The sequence below is a fragment of the Pezoporus wallicus genome, unplaced genomic scaffold (assembly GCF_028554395.1).
Source record: "Pezoporus wallicus isolate ANWC-B61680 ecotype Strahan unplaced genomic scaffold, APGP_CSIRO_Pwel_v1 contig_7227, whole genome shotgun sequence".
Classification (NCBI taxonomy): Eukaryota; Metazoa; Chordata; class Aves; order Psittaciformes; family Psittacidae; genus Pezoporus; species Pezoporus wallicus.
Window position 1 is genome coordinate 933,324 of NW_026637191.1, and position 23,129 is coordinate 956,452.

General features: G+C 40.7%; 1 protein-coding gene across 1 annotated transcript in view; it reads left to right on the top strand.

Annotated features, from left to right (window-relative positions):
* Positions 1-23,129, top strand: part of MDGA2 (MAM domain containing glycosylphosphatidylinositol anchor 2) — a 375,792-nt gene that overhangs the window by 155,125 nt on the left and 197,538 nt on the right. The window contains exon 3 of the mRNA XM_057403838.1: positions 3,151-3,325. Coding sequence (XP_057259821.1) covers positions 3,151-3,325 — 175 coding nt within the window. The remainder of the gene's footprint in view (positions 1-3,150; positions 3,326-23,129) is intronic.

Below are 23,129 nucleotides of genomic sequence, written 5' to 3' on the forward strand. Positions count from 1 at the left end.
AGGTTTTGTGCCAAGGTATTTGAAAACACTTGAGTATCTGAACTATGTGAATATACTGTCTAATGCTTTTTGTTGATGCTGTTTAAATCTAGTAAACCAGAAGCTTTTGAAATCCTCTGGTGTAAAGCACCATGGATGCTACTTTGGGATTCTGTAGATTCTGTGATTTGAGACTCGTAGTTGCCACAATGTCTCATGAGCCCCTAGTCCTTCTTTGCTGCCAGGCTCCGACTTTGAAAATGGGATAACGTCAGGACTGTGTCTCCGAAGGTCACTGCAGTAAGCAGTGCTGAAGGCTTCAACACTAGAGCTGAACCATGAGATGCTCCATCTGTAAGGGTGGACTTGAAGGTCTCAGTACCTTAAAAGTTATTAAAGGTCACCCCAAAGCGTGGACTGGAGCTTGCAGTGAGTGAAACCACTAGGGACCTCTCCGAGGAGGTTTTCAGCCTCAGATAGCTGTTTTTTCCTGTGCCCAGTTTTTTGATTCCTGCATTAGCATAGTGTTTGAGAGTCATCTTTCTTCACAGTACGTTCAATAAATTACAATGTGATATTGATAGGTGTAGTTCTGTGTGTATGTTGAATTAAAGCTAAGGTAAATAATGAACTGAGTTAAATCAGACCAGTGACTTTCCTGGAGGATATATTTTAAGAGAGAATCTAGTTGACAGTATTTCTTTTATTCTTCAGGGATCTCTACATACACTACAAAATTAGTTAATTTGTTAACACCACTCATCTTTCCTGTAAAACATACATGTATATATATTTTGTTAAAGCTGAAATGTCTGCTTTTCTTGGCAGCCAAACATAATCTCGTTAAAATTCATAATAATAAAGATAATACATCAGCATTAGGATGTAGTGGAGGGGGGATGTTTTTGCATTTATAAAGATAAAACTGACAGCATCTAAATGAACTTTGCTATATTTTTTGTGTAAGTTATGTAACATTGCCAGTTACATATATCCTGATAATACTTATAACACATTATTGAAGAACATATAAATGTTCTTTTGACAGCACAGACTGCCTTCCCTGGGGAATGTTTTGTCAGAGAGGAATGGGAGGAAGAGAGAAGTCATGCTCATAATTAATTTCCAATTCAAAATCAAACAACACTTTTTTTGCAATTCTGATTACATAAAGGGAAGTAAAACAGGCAAGAGATTCAGTGAACATCTTAAATACTTTTTTAAAATACTTCTCAAGCATTTGAAATGTATATGATTAAATTGTATTCTGCAGCATGCAGAAGCTGAGCATGTGTTCCAAAATTATCCTGCAGCACATTTATATGGATGATTTCAAAAGCCCTGGAGCCAAATGTTTAGAATAGAAGTACCGACAGATTGAGACTGGTAAATATAGCAGTGCTAATAGCGTCTCTCTCACATGCAGACTGAATGTTGTAGATGTGGAGTTTGGCATATTTGCTTTATCCCAGAGCAACAAAACCTGATGAGAGTTACGCAGGTCACCTGGCAAGAGGGCAAAGCCATTTGGGTTTCTGAATATAACAAGACAGAAAGATGAAAATGGTTTTGAAGTATTGTTTGCTGTAAATTCAGCCTCCAAAGACCATGCCTGCGCTTCTTTCAAGGGAAGGAGAATTTATGTGGGCTATAGCTGGTCATGAATTTTTCACTTCAGAGACCTTTATGGAAGATCCTTCCTGCCCAGGAGAAGATCCCAATGAGAGGAAAGCTGACCCCTGCCCACCTTGTGCTTTTGTGCAGGTTACTGGGATCCAGAACCCAGTTCTGGGTGAGGACTGGGTATGGTGGAACTTGAGTATGCATCCTGGGGAAATGATTTTCCTCCAGCCAAGGCCACCTTGATACCCACCAAAGGCCTCCCAGCTCATCCATGGGACTTCCCTTCACATGAGAGAGGGCTGGAAGCATAGCGTGTCCAGCTCAGTCTTAACTGGTCATGGAGACAAGAACTTGCTAGTGATGTCAGGCTTGCACTGCCTTGTTCAAACCAAGCCAATACTGGATCAAGATTGCTTGTGAAAGCCTGACTAGCAGATCCCAATGGATCAGTGTCCAAATGCTTTTCTTTAAATCACAGCTGCACTACTTTTGGACAGTATCTGGGGACTGTTGTCTGGGAACAAATAGCTAAATATTTATTATTTTGTCTTGCGTCAATCTCATTTATATCAATGACTGCAGGTCTTTACCCTGGCATAGAATTAGTGCATGGGATTGAGAAGAGACAGCTTTGAGAAGCTCAGGAAGAGACATAAATTCCTTTTAATGCAAGTGTCCTACTTGCGGCCTCTGTAGGCACAAAAAAACCTGTCGTCTAAAAATCAGTTTTGGTGTTTATCCTGGTCACTGAATTAGTGTGAACTGAAAGAGAAGGAGGTATCTGGGGGCGTCTCTAGATGTCTGTTGTGTTTTATGGAAATAGTTTAGAGTAACAAATCTTGCAGGCAAGGGCTTGGCTCATCAAGCATGGGTGTTAGCAGTATGCGTATCCACCTCTGTGCAGCTGTTGGTTACACTGAGCTGTTACTGGCATTTTTATGGTTCTGGAATTAAGATATTCCCTTTAAAAGCTCTTTGGTTTTGGAAAAATAATTACCAGATAAAGGAATCTGTAATTGCTGTAAACGACATTAAAAAAAACAAACCACCTATTTGAAGAAATAGATGGTAGTAACTGCAGTTTCAAGCAACTGATCATTTGACTCCTTAAAATTGGATTTTATTGTTGCTAAAAGATAATCCATCATTTGTTTTGAAGGTGCTTTCCGATGTGCCCTCATCTTTCACAAATACTATTTCAGTGACAATTATAGGGAATTTCTCTGCAGCCGTTCCTGCTGTGTATCACTGATGGTGGCTTGAGTTCTTCTCCATATCTCTGCTAGTATCATTCATTTTTAATGGGGTGTTTTCATCAAAAGCAGTCAACTGTTTCTGAGAGGGTGATTAATGCAAGATTACCTTTCAGGTACACTTAGATAGCATTTTTCATTTTAAGCATGAGCTATTCAGTTTTCTGGAAAAGTTCTCAAAGTCCTACAATAAAAACCTGGCTGCTGCATACATGGTTCTCAGTTTTGTGAAGAAAAATATGTTTTTCTCACTTTTACAGAGTTAAAGTAACAATCTTTTTTGGTGCTTGCTCAGATCAGGTGGACCAAAACAGCAGGAAGTGCCTCTGACAGATTTCAAGATTCGAGTGTCTTCAATGAAACTCTGAGGATATCCAATATCCAGAGACACCAAGGAGGACGCTATTACTGCAAGGCTGAAAATGGCTTGGGTTCACCAGCCATAAAGTCCATAAGAGTGGACGTGTACTGTAAGTAAACTGCTTGGGAAGCTCTTGCTATGTTTTTTTTTGTTAATTTTTTTATAATACCTGGCATTGCAAAGAAGCAGCCAGCTCTTTGAAGTGCAGATTCTGCAGTTTTTGGAAGCATGGAAGTATTTATGGTTAGGAGACTTGTGGCTGTTGCTGATGAAGACAGGTGGGGCTGCTGGTGTATGGGAATACCTTTAAACAAAATTGCAGTACTCAGTAAGAAAGATGAAGCTCCGGGACAACTGAGCCTGCTTAGATATCAGAGGAAGATTTGTCTGCATCTTGCATAGGGTGAAGATCTAATACATGGCACAGCCCTTAATCTCTTTTAGTTTTGGCTGAGTTTGTCCTTGAAACTGACATGGGAGCAAGTGCAGATGTGTTTTGGTATTTTACTTGAATTGCTGCTGAAAGATGTTGCTTGCTTTTGTGGTGCTTTTTATTGTGTTTTTTTAATCTCTTTGTGTTCCTATGATATGAAGTTTTAGAAGCTGCAGGTGAAATGTTAGGCAGTGAGAAATATGAAGTATTGGGATTGCAGTGTGATTGGTCACCAGAGCTTGCAGAAAAAGAGGAAACAATTGCAAATGCCATACCGCAATAAATGCACAAAATGGAATTAAAAAAAAAACAACAAACTCCAGTCTGACTTGTACAACTCCATTGTCAATGAGTGGGCTAGTCAGATGCAGCACGGCTCCTGTTTGTGATCAGGTAGTTTATTGCTGTAGGTTTAATGGTAAACTTTGCATCTGACTGTAAATGATGTGACTGGACTCAGCTGTTGAAAGTGAGAAGGCCCAAATGCCTCAAACAACTGTGGTTTTGTGTACACTTCGGATGGAGGAAAACTGTTCAAAATCTCTTCTAAGTGCTCCAAAGATAGAAAGTCTTTGCAATATACATTTAGAAACTTTCCTAATGTAAGTGTAGTGTCATGTAACAAATATGTTTACATGTCACATATGTAATTAAATAAATAGCTAGAGCTTGAAGTTAGCCGTTTAGTCTCCTGAGTCCTTCAAGGAGAAACCTGACTGTCTTGTGATATACAAGTGGTGGGGTTGTCTTCCCAAAAGGAACCCCCTCTCTGTCAGATGAATATCAGGGTGTATGTTAATTTAGAGAACCAAGTGGTGACACTTTCTGTTTATTAGTTATGGGATTGGTGGAGGGGGTGACTGCCTTTAAGGGCATTTCCTTGCCTGGTGTGTGCACTTGGCTTTGTGATGTGCTTAATGAGCTGTAACATACCAATGCCAAATTTGTAAATCCTTATGAACAGTGACGGAATTAGGAAGTGATTTTGTAGGCCAGCCCTGTGTCACTATTCAATAAAAACCCCAAGAGGAAACATTTAGGTCTCTTCTTTTGGATGCCATTAAAGCAATTCTCTCTTATCCCAGTATCCATGTATTAGATTCTTGTTAATTCTTAATTTTAGGCATGACAATGAAACTGATGTTTGCAGAAAAGGCAGGAAAAAGAGTCTCAAGACTGGGATGCTGCATGATCTGAAGAGGAAGGGTTGAGAAAGATTGTTTCAAAATTTTGATTTTTTTCTGGAATTTCAGTGAAAATTCCTTCTGGAATAGGTCTTTTTCCTTGTATTTTGTTTAGCTATTAATATGTGTTCTCAGATTTTCTGTCTATGACTTATTATTTGTCGAAGTTTGTTTTTCACATCATACACTGCTTCTTAATATACTTCAAATACAGATGATGTCTTTCTGGAACATGACTGTCTTCAGGTTCCAGCTGTAATTAAATCCTAGGTGGGTTTCCCTTCCTATGCAGGCTGATGTTTCACTGGGTATTTTAATCTGCTGATGATCAAATATTTGCAGGCAGACAGTACTACTGCAGTAAGCTCAATGTGCCAGTGAAGATGGGATCTAGCTGTGAAAAAGATAGGAGAAAAACCCCTGTACCCCACAGAAAAGCTCATAAGAAATCAAAGTTTTGGAAATTGGAATGTTCTAAGTAGTTTAAGATAATTTTGTCCTTTTTTTAGTTGAATTCTTTTTATTTATTTATTGTTTCTCGAATATTGACTTAATTGATCATGTCGTGTTTGCTGATTAAAAAACTCTGAGTAGTACTGAGGAGGAATATTTGGGATTGGTGTGTTTTCTTACTCAGCGACCACAAAATGAACCATAAGGATCACAAGTACTTAGCCAACATTTTCTATCAAAATAGATTTTGTTTTGTTTTTCTTGTAATAATAAACACACATTTATAAAAATTATATGGAGAAAGACAGTTTTCTTACACTTTTAGGTAAGTGTCAAATATAAACCTGTGGAAACCAGGCAATATTCCCTTTTGAAATAAAAAGTATTATTCAAGCAAAGAAGAATGTTTTTAATATTTTGATGAAACCTTCAAATATATTTAAGGAAACAAGTAAGACATTTATATTTCTTAAAAACTGTATGGGTAAAAATCACTTTGGAAGCATCTTGGCTTGTAAATCTAAAGAGAGAAAACCATATTAAAGTAATATTCCACGTTAGTTTTGGATAAAAAGCAGTCCCTAATGGCCAATTTAGGTCTTCAGCCTCTAATTTAAAATTTGAAAAGGCACTATATCTGTGTAGCTTGAAAATTAACTGTTGAAAAAAAATGCACAGAAAGTCTTTGTTTCCTCATTCATTTCCATTATTGACTTGCTGGCTAGTTGGGAAATTTTAATATCAGCTTTTGGATGGGAAATCTCACACTCCAGCAATTTCCTGGGTTTCATTTTCCAGTTAGCTTTGGCATTCATCAGTACATGGAGCCCCATTTGCTGCTACTGCAATAATTATACAGAAAGAAGTGGTTAATGAGTCATTTTGAAGATAGCCAGGGGTATAAATCCTCTGCTGGGCTGAAGGGCAAGAGCAACTTTAGGAAGAATAGGTAGTGTCCCAGTGGGCTGATTTTACCTGTTGGACATAGACATGCCTGCTAGATGGCTGAATCTCTGAGAGCTCAAGGAAAGCCCTTTAGCTGCATTCCCATAAAGCTGTATTTATCCGTGAGACTGTTTTTAGTGGTGCAACAAGGAGAGGGAATTTTGCACTTCTGCAGGTGACGGCAGTGATGCTGTAGCTACTTTATTTAAAGCTGTCATGGCTTATGCTAAACCAGGTCACAGTGTCTTCTGTTCCTTTTACATACACAGGTCTAAGTCAAACCTTCAAAAGCTGGCAGTCCCTTTTGGTCTGGTGTCAAAACACTTTCATATAAAAAAAGTGAAGAAACAAAAAATGTAATTCAGTGTTGCCAAAGTTCTCATTTCACCTACAGCTGCTCATCAAAAGACAGAGGAGTTCATGCCTGTACTTGGGCATGCACGGAGCCTTAACTCATCTTAGTTTTCTTTGCTAGTTTCTATTAGAAAGGTGTTTTTGATTTCTGGAGGGATAAGACTGTGGTAAATAGACTAGTAACAATCTCTTCTTCAGAAGACAACTTCCTCTCGTTACTTTATGTGTCTTAAAAAAATTATTTTTTGCTCTCCCAGCTGTGGCTTAAGATCCTCGTTTCTCACATTAGGTGAAAACCGATGCACTCAATCCCCTTGGCAGTGAATTCTCAGGAGGAAAGTTTCCATTCTTCTTGAGCCACCAGGAGGAGAAACTGCCTCATATAACCAAGCTGTATTCACCCTAGGCTTGAACTCTTTTTCTTCCTTCTCTGGAATTATCTCTTTAAAGTACATCTCATCTTTTCTCTTTGAAGAAAAAGCTTTTGTACTTGACTCTTAGGAATATTTTTGCTTGACTTATGGAGGACACTTTCTCCTTTTATAGGGAAGGAAACTTATAGTATAAATTTTTTGTTTTTTTTTTTATTTAAAGAAGCAGAGCTCCTACAAGACAGCTTTTCTGCTTATCCCTAATTTTTAACCAAAAAAAAACTCCAAACAACTAATTGCTTCATTGAAAATGTATTTTTGTCTTCTTGCTTCATGCATACTTATGGACCATAAAAGAAGATTGAGTAAACAGTCAGGTTTATGTTAAAAGATTTCTGTAATTAATTTGGAAGTCAGAATGAAAAATTTTTATCAAACCAAATAAGATTTTGTTACATGGTAGAAGAGAGACATACATTATGCAAAAAATACTGCTTGTATCGTGAGAAAATCTGTAATTCCAGGATTAAGAGGTTGATCTGGGGGTTTAGGGGAAACAACCATTTCTTTTTTCTTTTTGCTTTTTTTTCAGTTCTACGCCCAGTCTTGATGCCCTTAATAATAGGGATCATAGAATTGCAGAATGGTTTGGGTTGGAAGGGACCTTAAAGATCATCTCGTTCCAACCCTCTGCTGTGGGCTGGGATACCCTCCTCTAGACCAGGTTGCTCCAAGCCCTGTCCAGCCTGGTCTTGAACACTGCCAGGGATGGGGCAGCCACAGCTTCTCTGGGCAACCTGTGCCAGTGCCTCACCACCCTCACAGGAAAGAACTTCTTCCTAATATGTAATCTAAATCTGCCCTCTGTTAAGTTAAAGCTATTCCCCCTAAGAAGATTACTTTTTTTATAGGTGTCATGCATTAAAGACCTCATCAGATCCTGCCTCAGAGTGGAGACTTGATTTGGCAAAACACCTCCTGTGGCTGTACCTGTCTCCCATGGTCTTTGATGCAGCTCAACCTTAGATTCAGGAAGAATGGGACCTTCACTATTTGTGGTATGGGATTGACTGAAACATCTTTGGTGTTCACAGATAACTTCAGCAAACAAGGAGCATCACAGCTTTGCTGGCTTGCGCTGACACAGAACGCTGCTGATAATACGTGTCAAATGACAAAAATAGCAAACTGCTAATCTTCTTCAGTATTTGAGTGTGTCTCCTAGTAGCGTGTGCAATCACGAGTTTGCAAGAGAAGTGTTATTCAGAAGGAACACCGGGTCTCCAATTTGGGGGTCGTGATGCTAATTTCCTTTATCAGTTTGATAAAGGATGGTGCAGGGAAATGCTCAGTGTTGTGCAGAGGGGTTTAGCTGCGCTGCTTCCATCTCTGTCTTTTGTGTTAACAGCAGACATACTGCTTTTCCCCCACACTCGGCAGTCCAGATTCACCCTAAATATTCTGTCCACTGGTAAATCCTATTGTTAGGATACAGAATCAAATGCAATGTCAAGAATTATTTAAGTCCCAATAATTGCTCCAATGGGCTACTGCAGATGTACTCTGCATCATGTGCCAACCTCTGCTGTGGTGTTATTCCATAGGGCTTGAACATGCTTGTTGGGAAGCCACAGATTTTCTTTATCTCTTAATAAAAGACATGTACTGATGTGTGCATACAACCAGTACAATACTTATGTAGAGCAAAATAGATGTGCTATTGAAGATACAGTACTGGGAATGGGGAGAGGAATTAGCTGAAACTGCTGGCTGCTCATCCCATTCCTTCTCTGGAGAACAGTAGGCTGGGGCGGGGGGGGGGGGGGGGGGACGGACACACCTTATCGCCCTCTACAACTACCTGAAAAGAGGATGGAATGGAGTGGGGTGGGGCTTGGTCTCTTCTCCCAAGTAACAAGTGATAGGACAAGAGGTAATGGCCTCAAGCTGCACCAAAGGAGGCTTAGATTGGATATTAGGAAACATTTCTTCACAGAGAGTGTAATCAGGCATTGGAACAGGCTGCCCAGGGTAGTGGTGGAATAACCATCCCTGGAAGCTTTCACAAAACATGTAGATGAGGCTGTCAGTGACATGTTTCAGTGGTGGTCTTGGCAGTGCTGGGTTTTTTCCAATCTACTTGGTTCTATGGTACTATGATTCTCAGCCTTCCCCAGTTCATCGCAGTCCTAAGAAGCCAGGGAAGCTGGATTTAAACTTGCTGGGATGAGGAGGAGGTGATGCTTTCTCCCAGAGTGCTATTTTTGTCAGAATGAGATAATTGTGTGCTCTTCTTGAATGATAAAAAAGCTGCCCTCTGATTCCCTTTTGCTACACAGCTAGTATGTGGCCAAGTCTGACTGACACTAGGAAGGAAATAGTGTGGGGAATTTCATATGGAAAAATATTTAAAAATGGGCTCTTAAATTCTACTGAAGCAGTGCTTAGGTTCATAGGGAGGATTTATAGCAATGGGCTATTTGTTTTATGCATACATTGGTGGTAAAAATGACTATTGAAGATGGTGCTTTATGTTGAGTCTTCAAGTACCTTCTTAGATAATTACAGTGTTTCAGTCTTCAGCATCCCACATTTTTCAGTTTCCATTGCACAAAGAGTATTAAAGAAATCTCTTTCATTCACTCAGCTTTCTCCATCCTGAATAACCTTTGGATTTTAAAATATAGGCACTAGCAGCATCCACTTCTGTAGATTCAGATGGTATTATTGCTGCTAGAATGGTTTTGAAGAGGGTGAGTGATGCATGTGCTTGGGCTGAACCTCAGACCTGACCACTGTAGCGTTCCTTTGGTTTTTTTTGTTTTTTTTTTTCTCAATAACGCAAATGTAGGTTTTGGACTATCAGTGTTAGTATGACTAACATCCAAGCAGCAGCTTAATCCTTTTTTGCTCTGGGGTTCACATGGGGACAATCTGATGGGATGCTGATGCTTTGGCCCCTGAGTGTGCTCAGAATGCTGCTTGGGTGCTGAACTACAGGGAACTTCGCTTTCTGTGATGGGAGCAGGGTTGGTGCAAGGGACTGGTTCGAGATGTGTATGCCATGTTTTCAGCTCCTGCTGGGCTTTGACTTGGGGATATTTCCTCCTTGGGCTTGTGGCACCTTAATCCTACACGTTTGAGGTGCATATTTTCTGCACATATCTCTGCAGATGTTTGTGTCAGTCTCCAGGCCACAGCAATTATGACATAATTCAGGGATTTGAAAATACAGTTCAGCTGCTTCATTATTTTCTGTGCTGCCTCTTTGACTTGTGATTGCCTTGTACTGGCTGCAGTGAACCATAAGTTCTTATTGCAATGACATTTTTAATTTGCATCTCTGGTGTCTACCAGTATTCATTGACATGTTATCTGTTCTTCTTTATTGGCCTTTCATTCATTAAAAGCCCAATGACATGCTTAAATCCTCATTCACATGGTTGGATGAAAAAACAGAAATAATGAATGCAAGTTTATTTTTTAAAAAGGAAGATTAATATATAGCAGTAGCATAAGCATTGGCACATAAGGGAAGTAAATATATTCATCTTTTATCACTGTTTTTGCATGATAAAATAAAAGAAGATGCTTTGAAATGAGGTATTATGCAGATGAAAAGCACTTACAAGCTTTCCAATATTGATAATTGTAATCTTTCAACATGAGGGAAACACAAACTTAATTTGTGGATTTCTGATTATTCCTTCTCTGAGGTCAGATTTATTCATACAACATTAAAGCCTCTGAAAATTACTGTGCTTGGAATTGGTGTGTTTGGAATGGAAGAAGTGGAGAGGTTAGGTTGGCTGAGGTGGCCAGCTCTGGGAAGTGCTGTGGCCTCGGTCTACACAGACTCATCACAGCTGGGGTGTCTGATGATGTGAGTGTCTTCATCAGACCCCAGGTCATTTCCTAACTTGTAAAACCACAAAGACTTTAGTTCGGTCCAGAGTAAGCTGCAAATATGCATGGAAAGTAAGAGCGACTTTTCCTGTGGGAAGAGGAAAGTAACACAGGCAGCTGCTTTAGAGATGCCACACTTGCATGCACAAAGCATTTCCGTGGAAACATGAGAGACACTAGAGAAAGGAGAAACCTGGATATTAGTATGGACCGGCTGGTACTTAGCCATGGTATTGTGGCTTCTTGGGCTGCTGGGCATTGGTACGTCTGATGTGATTGTGTCCCTATGACTCACCTGGAGTAGCATCACTTCTGTCCTTAATCAGCGAGCAGATAGCCTCACTGTCATTTTTTGTGTTACATGTAGGGTTTCTGATTCTCTGATGGGTCATGTCACTGAGAGATCCCAGTAAGAACTAGCTTTGGTCTCAGTTCCAAGCCCAGTCATGATGCCCTTAATAATAGGGATCATAGAATCACAGAACGGTTTGGGTTGGAAGGGACCCTAAAAGACCATCTTGTTCCAACCCTCTGCCATGGGCAGGGATACCCTCCTCTAGACCAGGTTGCTCCAAGCCCTGTCCAGCCTGGTCTTGAACACTGCCAGGGATGGGGCAGCCACAGCTTCTCTGGGTAACCTGTGCCAGCGCCTCACCACCCTCATAAGAGCGAGCTTGTTCCTAATATCTAATTGAAATCTATCCTCCATCACTTCCACCTGTTTCTGTTTCCAGCACCACTTTGAAACTCTCTTCTGCTCAGAGACATAATTGTGCATAGTGTCTGAGGTCACTGAAACAACAGCAGACAGAGATGCTCTCCGGTACTATAGATACTCTGTGCAGGTTGGCCACCATGCAACCACAGCTTTACCGTCAGCATACTGAGAAAGTGATGGAGTAGGAGAACTACTGACCCCAGTGCTGGTGAGGGAGGTTTAAAAACCATCCTGTTGGTGCAGTGCCATGTGGTGGCTGGGGACTCAGCCCCTGTCTAAGAATTTTTGAAATAGCTGAAGCAACAGAGCAGTAAAACATGTAAATATCTCAAGGAAGTTTTCTTTCCTTAAATGACATGAAAGTGGGGTAGATTTCCTCATCGTGTCTGGGAACTTTGGCCATTACTTGTGCCTGTGTTTTCCATTACCTTGGGAGAATCTGCTCATCCTGTGCTATCTTTCTGATGCATCCTTTGGCTGGACAGTTGGATCATGGAGAATTATTCTGCCTAATTATCGCCTGAGGAGGTACAAGATTGCAGTAGAGGATGCATTTGGGAAACTGAAGGGCAGATGATGGTATCTCATAAATAGATCAGCTATTAGGTAGCTAAACAGTATTTGCCTGGAATTCATTTCCTGTTACACATGTGCACAACATCCAAGAAAGTAGGGAAAGATGCCCAGACAAGGGTGGAAGTGTTGCAGAATTTCAGGGGGAAGGGCAATGAAATATCAGTGAGCTACCCTTTATTATCCAAAAAGAGGCTTTCCTCAGGTAAGAAGTGAAAGAGCAGAAATGCCTCTTGTAAAAATTTCTCTTAGGGTTTTTGTTTGGTTTTGGTGGTTTGTCTTTTTCTTTTCTTTTCTTTTCTTTTCTTTTCTTTTCTTTTCTTTTCTTTTCTTTTCTTTTCTTTTCTTTTCTTTTCGATTGGCTGTGTTTTGGTTTGGATTTTTTTGTTTGTTTGTTTTCTGGTGTTTATTTTTTTTCTTGTGGCTGTGTTTGTTTTGTTTGGGTTTTGTGGTTTTGGTTTTATTTGGTTTTGTTTTGAATTTCAGTGCGTGTGTGCATTTTTTTTTTGATGGAGAGTTTGTCTGAAGACTGCTTTTCACTGCACAAGGCTGTTACACGTTCAAGTTTAGAAGTTTTTGCTTCCCCTGGACAGGGAGGTGTCATGTTTTTGGTAGTGTGTTGGTGCCGGTTTCAGTTAAAGTCTTGATTGATCATGTGGGAGAACAGGGTGGGCTTCCGTGTTTGAGGCCAGGTTAGACAAGGCTTTGAGCAACCTGGTCTAGCGGAAGACGTCTCTGCCTATGGCAAGGGGGAGTGGAACTATGATCCCTTCCAACCCAAGTCTGTAATTCTATGAAAGCTGCCAGAGTAGAACCAAACCCATCCTCATTAACAAAAGTGGAAATATAAACGGCGTAAATGTATTTCATGAGAGCCTCTGACATCTCAGCTGTACTGTTTAGATCTAGATTTGGATTTTTATTCTCATTCTCATTATCTTATACGTCTAATTTGGAGTTTGGAATGTCACATGCCTGTGAGTCTCAATCTAATGAGTTGACTGTTTACATCAGAAAGTTTATGGTATGTGACTGATAGTGGATCTTGTATTGGGACAATTTCATACAATGTCTTTGTCTTGTAGGCAACAGCAGAGCTGGTAAGATGGGGTTTGCAGAGGCATTAATTACTGCATTTGTACCTTCCCTGAAGGTCTTATGCATGAGTGCTAGTGGCGTCTCTGAGGCTGTCCTTAGTGGTGGTACTCGTCTTCATGGCTGAGGGGCTGGTTTAAGTAGCACTCGTAGAAATTCTCCTGCTTTTCCTAGCAGTGGAAGATGTTTTTCTGACAGAAGTGGTGAGAAGCTGAGAGTGAGCATGTTTAGGAGGATTAAGCAAAGCCTAGCACAGTCCTGATGGACGTTATTCACCACAGTGGCCCATGGCAACAGTATGAAAATAAGTAAGGAAGTATGTAGCTACATACTGTGGAACAATTGAGGTAGTTCTAGCATAAAATATTAATGCAAATGTGGAGTGCTTACAGTAATTTCAGACCTTTTTACACCCCCAGCAGACACACTATTCAGACTGAATTAGCTTTGCAGTGACTGTTAAATGTTACCAGTTCCTTACTAGCTTATATGCTTTTTACAATGAAAATCTTTGTACAAGGAAGAGAAAAAAAAAAATAAAAGCCTGATGTTGTTCCCAGTGACAAAAGGTTGTATTTAATGCCTGTAAAATGCCAACAAAATACTTGTGTGTTCAGAACTGAGCCAGAATGATAAAAATTTTTGTGGGCTTCGTGAGCTGCAAAATTCCTGATTTGTGGTACACTTTCAAATTGCTCATAGTAAAGATTCTTTTTTTAATTACCTGTGGGAGACAAGGTCATTCCAGACTGAACCCTGGGTACCTTCATGGCACAGCACACAACATCTGTGGTAGGCTGCAAGGAAGTGGAACTGCTGGGTAGCTTCAGTTTTTTATCTTTAATCCCTCTCCCCCCCCCCTTTTTTTTAACTTCCATAACTGCACATCTGATTTTCAGCTCTGTGTGGAAACCCCTGAATGGACCAGCACACAGAAGAGTCTGAAAATCTGTGTGTCCTTCTCCTAAACCACCTTTTAGCCTCTTGTTTCTACTTTTATGCTTTAACAGGTAGTTCAGTGCAATGGTCTGTTGTAACTTACATTATCTTTAAAACCTGTTGGGATCTCGAACTGTAAATGATCGGAAGCAGCCCTGAGCTGTGGCTTCAGAGCTGGCTGCTCCCCAGGCACTGCACTCTCTCCCTTTAAGGGTGGCTTAGAGTTCAATCCCGGTGGCAAAAAAAGGAAGATACTCTTTTGGCCCATGTGGTTGCCCTCACCTTCACCTGGGTTTGTGCTTGTTGTCTAGAAGCGTTTCACTTTAGGGTGCTTAATGGAAAGCTTTGTTAAGTGTACTGACGTAGGATGTTGTCCAAATGAGGACATTTTTATAATGTAAATCATTTGCATACCTTCTGTTTCCTGGTAGAAACACACTGTTTAAAATACCAACTTCAAATGATGTAAGATGATGTAGAGATTTCCAGGAGGGTGCTAAACTGAATCCTGGATGCTCCTGAGCAGTGAAATTTATTGTGAACACCTAATGCCATCTCTGGGGAGATGGCACAGTGGGGTTGCATAAATGCCTGTGCATTTTGTGCAGGGCTGTTTGCATTTGATGTCTCATTGCCCTGTTGAGCTATTTCTGATCCCATCGGGAGCAGAGTACAGTGTATGTGAACTGCTCTGCAGGGAAGACAGAGCTTGTTAGCAGGGATGGAGAGGAAATGGTTATGAAGAGGAGCAGCCTCCTTAAAATTGCTGTGATGGAAGAAAGGATGAGTAATATAGCCCAGGAATAGAGGTGGTACAATCCATGCTTAACTTAAGCCACTGAGCCTGCATATGTGATTTGCTGGACTCATAAAATTTCTAGGATGGTTCTGTTTGCAGCAATTTATCATTGGTCTCATGCTCTATGTCTTTGCTAATTTTGTACATGGTGGGGAGCTGATTTAAGGAACAAGAGCTGAAAGTCAGAAGCACCAATAATGTGGTAATAAGGACCTGCAAAGCATTTTAATCATGAAAACGAGAATTTCCTGTTTGTTGCTAACATAGAACAAGGAAGAACAATTCTCACGTCTGCTGCATTTGACTTCAGCTGTGTGATGAAGCTTCTTCACCCCTATGAAAGACTGCTCTTCCAGACATGATTGGAAGACAGTGGAATTGCTGTGGATTTATCTTATTCCTATGGGTTTATTTTATGTTTCCAGTACTTCTATTGCTAGCCATGCTTGGGGTGAGATTTGCGTTTACCATGACCTGCTTGCTTACCAAATACAAGAGCCAGAAGAATGTGAAACCCCAGCAGATGCTGCGAGCAATCCGGTAGAAGACAAGGTGCGTGGGTAGGATTTGGCAGACAAGTGAGACTTCAGGAAGGAAATCTGGAAAACAGTGTTTCCACAGGCTCTTGGAGCATAGCCTCATGATTTCCTTGTGTTGTTACACCCAGTTGTACTTCAGGTGCCATATTTTAGCCTGATCAGTCAGGGACCACCGCAAGGTTTTTAGACATCCCTCCAATGCCAACATGCCTGGCAGCTTTGTCCCAGCTCACCTTGCACAGACCAAGTTCTGGGTTTCATCAGAGCTGAACTTCCCACTTCTCTTGTTTAAATATAATTTAAATGCAGCTGCTATTTTAAGACTTGGCAACCTGCTGATGGCCTGATCTGAAATGATGTTGGTTTGCCTAATAGCTTGGGAGTTTTATGCAGTAGGTGTTGGGACTGCAGAGTCCCTAATAGCATATTTTAGAGTTCTGATGGATTTTTAAATAGCCTTCCAGCATTAAAGCAGGCTTTCCTGTAATCTGCATTTGCCAGTAAAATAGGACCCTGGTTACCTACTGATCTGCAGTTTTCAGGAAATCTATTCGTGCTCCTTCCCTTCTTTTCACTCTCCTTTGTTTTTTGCCTTTATCACGCCATCGAGCTGCATGCATAAGGGAGGTAGCATGACCTGTGGTGCTTAATTGATGCATTACAGGCAGCATCCCTGTGGCAAGGCCAGGGAGGAGGAGGAGGGATGACGGGGCATGACATCTGAAAACCTCAGACCATGCAGTTCCTTACAGAAAGCTGAAACTGCAAGCTGATGCATACCCTCTTTCCCTGTGGATAGCCTGCACTGGCAGTGACCCCTTTCAAAGTACACTTTGAAAAAAAGTCTTAATATATATCATCCTGTCCTTGAAATAAAGGAGAATCAGACCAGAAAGCAGCTGTGGGTATGCAAATGCCCCCATGTATTACCTGCTTTGCTGCTTGCTGACAGGCTTTTGGGAAGATTTTTTTTCTCTCCCGAGGTATTTTTCAGTTTACACAAACAAATATCTGGTAGGTCAGGAAGGGATAGAACTTACAGAACTTCTAATGCATGCATATTTTCAGGAAAAGAAATCCTACTTTGTTTCACATTTCCTTCCAATGCGGAAGTATCTGCATTGCCTACACTAAGTAAAACTACAGTTAAAGTAAGTTGTAGCATACCCTCCTGTGACTTCCTAATGCTGTGAGTTCAGAATCTGGAGCAGACCATAACTTCTAATGGGATATAAGAGCACTTGTAGTGTCAGAATTTAAAGTCTCCTGTTTTATCTTGATCCCGTGTGCCAGAGGCACTGCTCACAAATTAAACAGCCAGTGAGTAGTGAGAAACTAAAATATTGCGTAACCAGGAATTGAAAAAGCTGATGTCTCAAATGGCTTTTTGCAGCTTGTTAATGGGCGCCAGGTGATAGCAAACTGATGAGGACTGCAAGGAGGCAGCTTTGACCTTGAAAACAGGTTGGGCTGATTGGGAAAGTGATCTGTGGAGTATGTTTTGGTAACAAGGCTGCTGGATTTATGTCCTTCACTTTTGCAAAGGGAAATAACCAGCAGGGAGCGGCTGTGGGTGTCAGTGAGTTTGGATGTGCCGAAACCATGGTGTGCAGTTCTGGAAAGCAGAAATCCTGCATTTGATAGGAGGTGAGGGGATATCTCTATAAGGAATTGAAGTAACCCTTTTGCTATAGCACTTCCTGGTGTGGGCAGTGCTGCATCATACCTCAGGGAAGATGTGAATTGATGAAAAAGGTCAGAAGAGTGACAGACGAGCAGGAAAGGTTTCTGATGCAGGAGTAAAATGATTCATGAGGATTGTTCATGATGAAGAAGAGAAGGCCAAGGAAGGGTGCAGTTAATAGGAGCCTTCAGATGTGCAAAAGAAAAGAAAGAAATTTTTTTCTGAAGATCACAAAGGATGAGACAAACAGTAATTGCCTTAAATTGCAGTGAGAGATCTAGGTTAGACAGTGTGAGAAGCTGTTTGATGGTGGAGATGGGCAGATACTGAAACAGGAACTCCAGGGGACAGGAAACATCTATTGCAGAGAGCTCTCTGGGGACAGGCTGGAGGAGCATCCCAGTGCTGGCAGTGGCAGAGCTGGTCCTGCCTCTGGGCACAGGAGAGGATGAGCCAGAGCTCACAATGGCTTTTCTGGCCATTTCCATGATTCTGTTCCCAGCTCAGTCCTGGCCATTTCCATGATTCTGTTCCCAGCTCAGTCCTGACCATTTCCATCATTCTGTTCCCAGCTCAGTCCTGGCCATTTCCATGATTCTGTTCCCAGCTCAGTCCTGACCATTTCCATGATTCTGTTCCCAGCTCAGTCCTGACCCTTTCCATGATTCTGTTCCCAGCTCAGTCCTGACCATTTCCATGATTCTGTTCCCAGCTCAGTCCTGACCATTTCCATGATTCTGTTCCCAGCTCAGTCCTGACCCTTTCCATGATTCTGTTCCCAGCTCAGTCCTGACCATTTCCATGATTCTGTTCCCAGCTCGGTCCTGACCAGGGCTGTGATGTGGTTTCCTCCCAAGACTGTCCCAGGCGCTGATTGAGTTGGCATTTCTGCAAGAAGTTAAAAATGTGGAAGATCCATTGGGACATACAGAGAACAGATAATTGAATAACCGAACTGGGGAAAAATACCAACTCATATCCCACCCCAAATGTAAGCATATATCATACTTGATTAAGCATTATGCTTTCTAAAAATACAGCTCAAGAGAGTTGCAGGTAGACTGCTGGCTTTATTTTTTCTGTGAATAATAATAATAATTAGTCTCTTTTGAAAGCAGAAAATGCAAACCGGCTCAGAGGCCATTATTTACTTTATCTTTGCATCGATTCATCAATGCTGGGAAGAATCTGTACATGTTATTTAGGCATTGGACTTGAATTCCCATGTACTTACATTGCTTATTTGCTGATTACATTCCTTCTGGATTGAGGAGATCTACTGAAATGAAATAAAACAAAGTTGGGCCCACTGTGTTTATGCAGTGGCACAGCCCAACACCAGTACAGTCTGCAAGACTGTGAATGGTGTGGGCTTGTTTTAAATTAAACAGATGAACATGGAATGTGTTAAAATATCCCAACAAAGAGCTTATTTGCCAGCTGTTTGATTGTTTTCCTCTGGCATTATCTGCAATGCAATTGCACATGAATAGCATCTTCTGGAGATGCTTTCAAGGAAATATTGACCACTAACATTTTAATTAAGGCACATTGAAGTAGAAACCTTTGAATCAACAATAATGACAATAGCAAAGAAGGTTGGTTTTCAAAAAAGGAGGCTTGTTTACCATCCTTTTATTAACATGTCCAGTCTGTACCCTTGACTGAAGTGCCAGTTTAAACTAGCCATATGCATTCATTCTCCCCAACTTAATCTTAAAAATAATAATAAAAAATTGAAGGACAGGCAATTTTAAAATAAACTTAGCCCATCATTTACATCCATGAACAAAACATATTTGTGCAATGAACAGTAGTGCTTTTGGAGCAGTATGGGCTGCTCCTCCTGAGTGCACCCTCTCTTTATGTTGACAAGGTAGTTCTGCAGGACTGGAGGATCACTGGCAGCACTTTACGCCACAGCATTTCTCCATCACTGCTGCTGCATTCTTCAAGCTGCTGTGAGAGGGAAGGGTAGACTGAGCAGCTGTGTTAGAAGCTCATACTGGGTGTTACTTTTTTCAGGTTTGTTTTAGGCACGGCCCAGTGAAGCTGAGAAAGGTGGGTTTGGGTCTGGTAACTGTGCTTAAGTGTTAATGGGAAGTTTAGTCCTTTCCTGTGCAAGGAGGAGGGTAGTTTGACTGATCAGGAGTAGTGCAATATCCACCATCCCCCTGAGAACTGAATGCTGGCAGCACTGGCCTTGTACCTGGGGAAGTTCATTGCTGCTGAATTTTGTATAGGTTCCCTGAACAGTAGTTTACCCACAAAAATAGAAATACAATTTCCACAAAGTCTTCAGGAAATTTTCTGTCGTACCTTCCCCCAGGCCCTTTTTTTTTCTCTTTTTTGTCCCTAAGGTATATTCAGATGCTGTGATGAGAGGAAAGATAAATAACTTGCAAGCCTTCAGTCCTTGGAACTGAGCTGAGCCTTGTGCTGTTCATGTTGGTACCCCTTATCTGCAGGTTCATGTCTACTGCAGTCAGTCATGTCTGGGGGACCCAGTTTCTAGCACATCTTTGTCCTCCCCTCCTGCAAGCATCTTCTCCCGTTCAGAAGGGAGACTCCCTCATTTCAGCATTTTATCCAGTGATTTGTTAATGTAAATGGTGTGAACAGCCTTAGTGTAGGAGCAGGGACACAGATCTCCCCTTTCTAAAAGGGCTCCCTAGAGTCACACTCTTACCTACCATCTCCCTGTGGCATCTCTTTCTATTGGTATTGTTTTATTTTCCAGAAGATGCAATCATTTTCGGAGAGTGCTGCTTTGCAGGCTAGGTAGGGCAGGCTTCTGGGAAGGGGAGGTAGAAATGGAGAGTCATGGGTCACTATCCCACTTTTTGAGTAATTATTTTAAACAATGGGTGTTAGATAACAGATTTATTGCTTTTGTTATTGTCTCCTGTAGTACTTTTCAGGAATGGGCAGATACAGCCTGGAAGAACTCCCCAAGCCATTACTGCTCCTGCTGAACCCTCTGTTGAATTGCCCTCTGTTGAATTGCCCTCTGTTGAATTGTTAACGAAATGTCTAAAGGTGTGCTTTAGACATTCAGTACAGTGTTTGAGTCTGGGTTTGGTCAGGTATTTAGGCTTTCTTAATTAAATGAAGCAAGATGCTCTTTGAAGGCACAGTAGCATTTGACTTCTCAGGTCACAGAAGAACTTTTGGAATTTACCCACGATAAATGTGGATATTTGTAAAAGAAATCTTAAAGAGAGTTTGGGGAATGCTGGTCATGCATGCTGTGTTTCTCTTATATCAATAGGGTCATGATGATAAACAGTTTTTTGGGGAGTGCTGCCATGTCTGATCCATTTGTCTATGGTGGGATATATGTGCCCACATGTAAATGTCCTTGCCTGAACCAGCTGTTTAAATTCCTTGGAGAATTTTTTAGCACTAGGTAGAAAGGGGTGGGCACTTTGAGAATGTAGTTAATTAATCCTGAAGCAGGCAGGTATCATGTTTAGATAAAAAAAAAATATTGTGGTTACCTTTTTGGCAAGCAGCTCACTAAAACATGGCAAATTTAAACCAGAGCAGGAGAATCTTGCAGCCGTAGTGTCTTACTGGAATCTATGCTGGCAATGTGAATATGCTTTGGGAAACACTGAGTTGGACAAACGACCACCCAGAAGATCCCAAGGAAATCAGTGACTAGAAAAAAAATGGGGGGGGGGGGGGGTGTGTTTTTTTTTTTTTTTTTTTGAAAGAAAAGTCAAAACAAAACAAAACAACAAGACCACCACCTCTGGGCTTTTGCAAACAATGCTCCTTTAAATAACAAAATCACAAACTGCGTCCTAAAGATGCTTTAGTGGGTACCATTTGAAATTCAGCCTGTGTTTTCTCCATCCTTCTCCTGCAGTGTATGCCACTATTCACAGCATCATCTAGAGGAAATGCTCCAGTATATCAGTCATTGTGGGATGGCAAATGTTGAGCTTTAATAACCCACTTGAGTTCGTCATCAGCGTGGAGATTGGGAGGGGGCTTGGAGTCCAATCAGAAGTCTTCAGCCATACCTAATTCTCATTGGTTTGTGATACGGGTGATTTGGTGATGGCCTGATTCTTACAAGTATGGTCATTATTTTCTGGACTAGACCAGCCCTGGATTTATCTTTTTAAATGAGCTGTTACACATTAGGTATGGTCAGTGTAGGTGATAACAGAAACTGAAAGTGATTAGGAGTTTAATCAGTTAACTAGGATCTTCTGGAACCAACCTGTGACCTTCTTTTATTGCTTTTTGATGTGTTTTAAGGATGAGGAATGCAGGCAAAACACTATGCCGTCTTAAAAAAAAAAACAATAAAACAACATTTAGTTCTTTGGAACACTGGGCTAGAATATTAAGGAAATTAGACTGGATATTTTAAAGGAAGCACTGTCTTTGTTTGTATGACTATTTGACTTTGCTAAAACAAAAATCCAACAAAACCCCAAAATCCCCCCAAAAATCAAGCCAACAAAAAGAAACATGGTATTAAATGTCATATATGGGAAATACTAGCCACATGCTTGGACTATGATCTTATTTATTTCATAACTTAATTATGGAGGAACCCAGAGAAAGTAAAGTCACCTTGTGGAAAGTCAATATTAAACAAAAACTCTGCATTTTCACAGGGTTGCTTTTTTAATCCCTATAACTCAAAGAAATCAGTATCTTGAAAGGAAACATTGAAGCAATTCAGCTTTCTGTACATTAGAATTAACCTATTATTTATGCAGCAAGGGGGCATGGGGCTCTTAGTGATGCTTTTTCAGCCTTTCTGCAAACTAATCCATCATCTCCCTCACCTCCCATTTGCAAAGTTTTCTTAGTGGCTACACTTGCTCATGCTGTTGCTTTCAATCTCTCCTTTTGCTTAGAAAATCCTGAAAAAAAAATGAAGTTCCATTACAATATTGCAATAACTTCATGAAGGTTCAAGTACAGCCCATTAGTATTTATTGGACATTTTAAAGACTATCCATTATTTTCAGGAAATGTATTAAGCATTATTTAAGCCTATTTTATCATCATTTTAAATAAATAAGGAAAAATAACCTATTGCATGATTAATTTGCTGTTTGCATAGAATAGGCTATTTCAGTTGGAAGGGACTAAAACAATCACCTTGTCCAACTGCCTGACCACTTCAGGGCTGGTGAAAAGTTAAAGCATGTTATTAAGGGCATCATCAAATGCCTCTTAAGTACTGACATGCTTGGGGCATTGACCACTTCTCTAGGAAGCCTGTGCCAGTGTTTGAACACCCTCTCAGGAAAGAACTTCTTCCTCGTGTCTAATCTCTCCAATTTTCTTCAATGAGTTGAAAGCGAAATGGCTGTGATACAGGGCAGATTAGAAGAACAACAAAATCAAAACTCAGCTCACATCCTATGAGTTCTCAAAAAAATTGCTGTTCACAGTAGACTGAAGAGGTTTGTATGTAACTTCCTCTCTTACATGCTTTGCATCTAGTAGCATCAGCTGATCATGTATTAAGTAGCTGATGGATTAGACCCCATGATTTTTTGCAGAGCATCAAAGAGAATCAATCTTGCCATCTGAAAGACTTGTGCATGCATGACATGCACTGCTTTGTGTGAGACACCTTCTCTTGGAGTCAGCTGTAGAAATAAGAGGAATTGACATCATTATTTTCCATCTTCCCAGACATGCAACCATCCATTGTCAGTGTTGGTGCTCAGTTTGTATAAGTGGAATGGGTGGAAAAATAACTTTAAGATATACACGTCCCACTTATTCTGAGCAGACAGATATTAAGCGTCCTGATGAAAATTTTTGTTGACTTTGATTTGGAAGTAAATGAATGGAAGTTGACAAACTCTATATAATAATAAACCTTTTCCATTTACCAGATCTTTCTAGGAGGCATGTGTACAAGCCAGCCTGTAAAGCC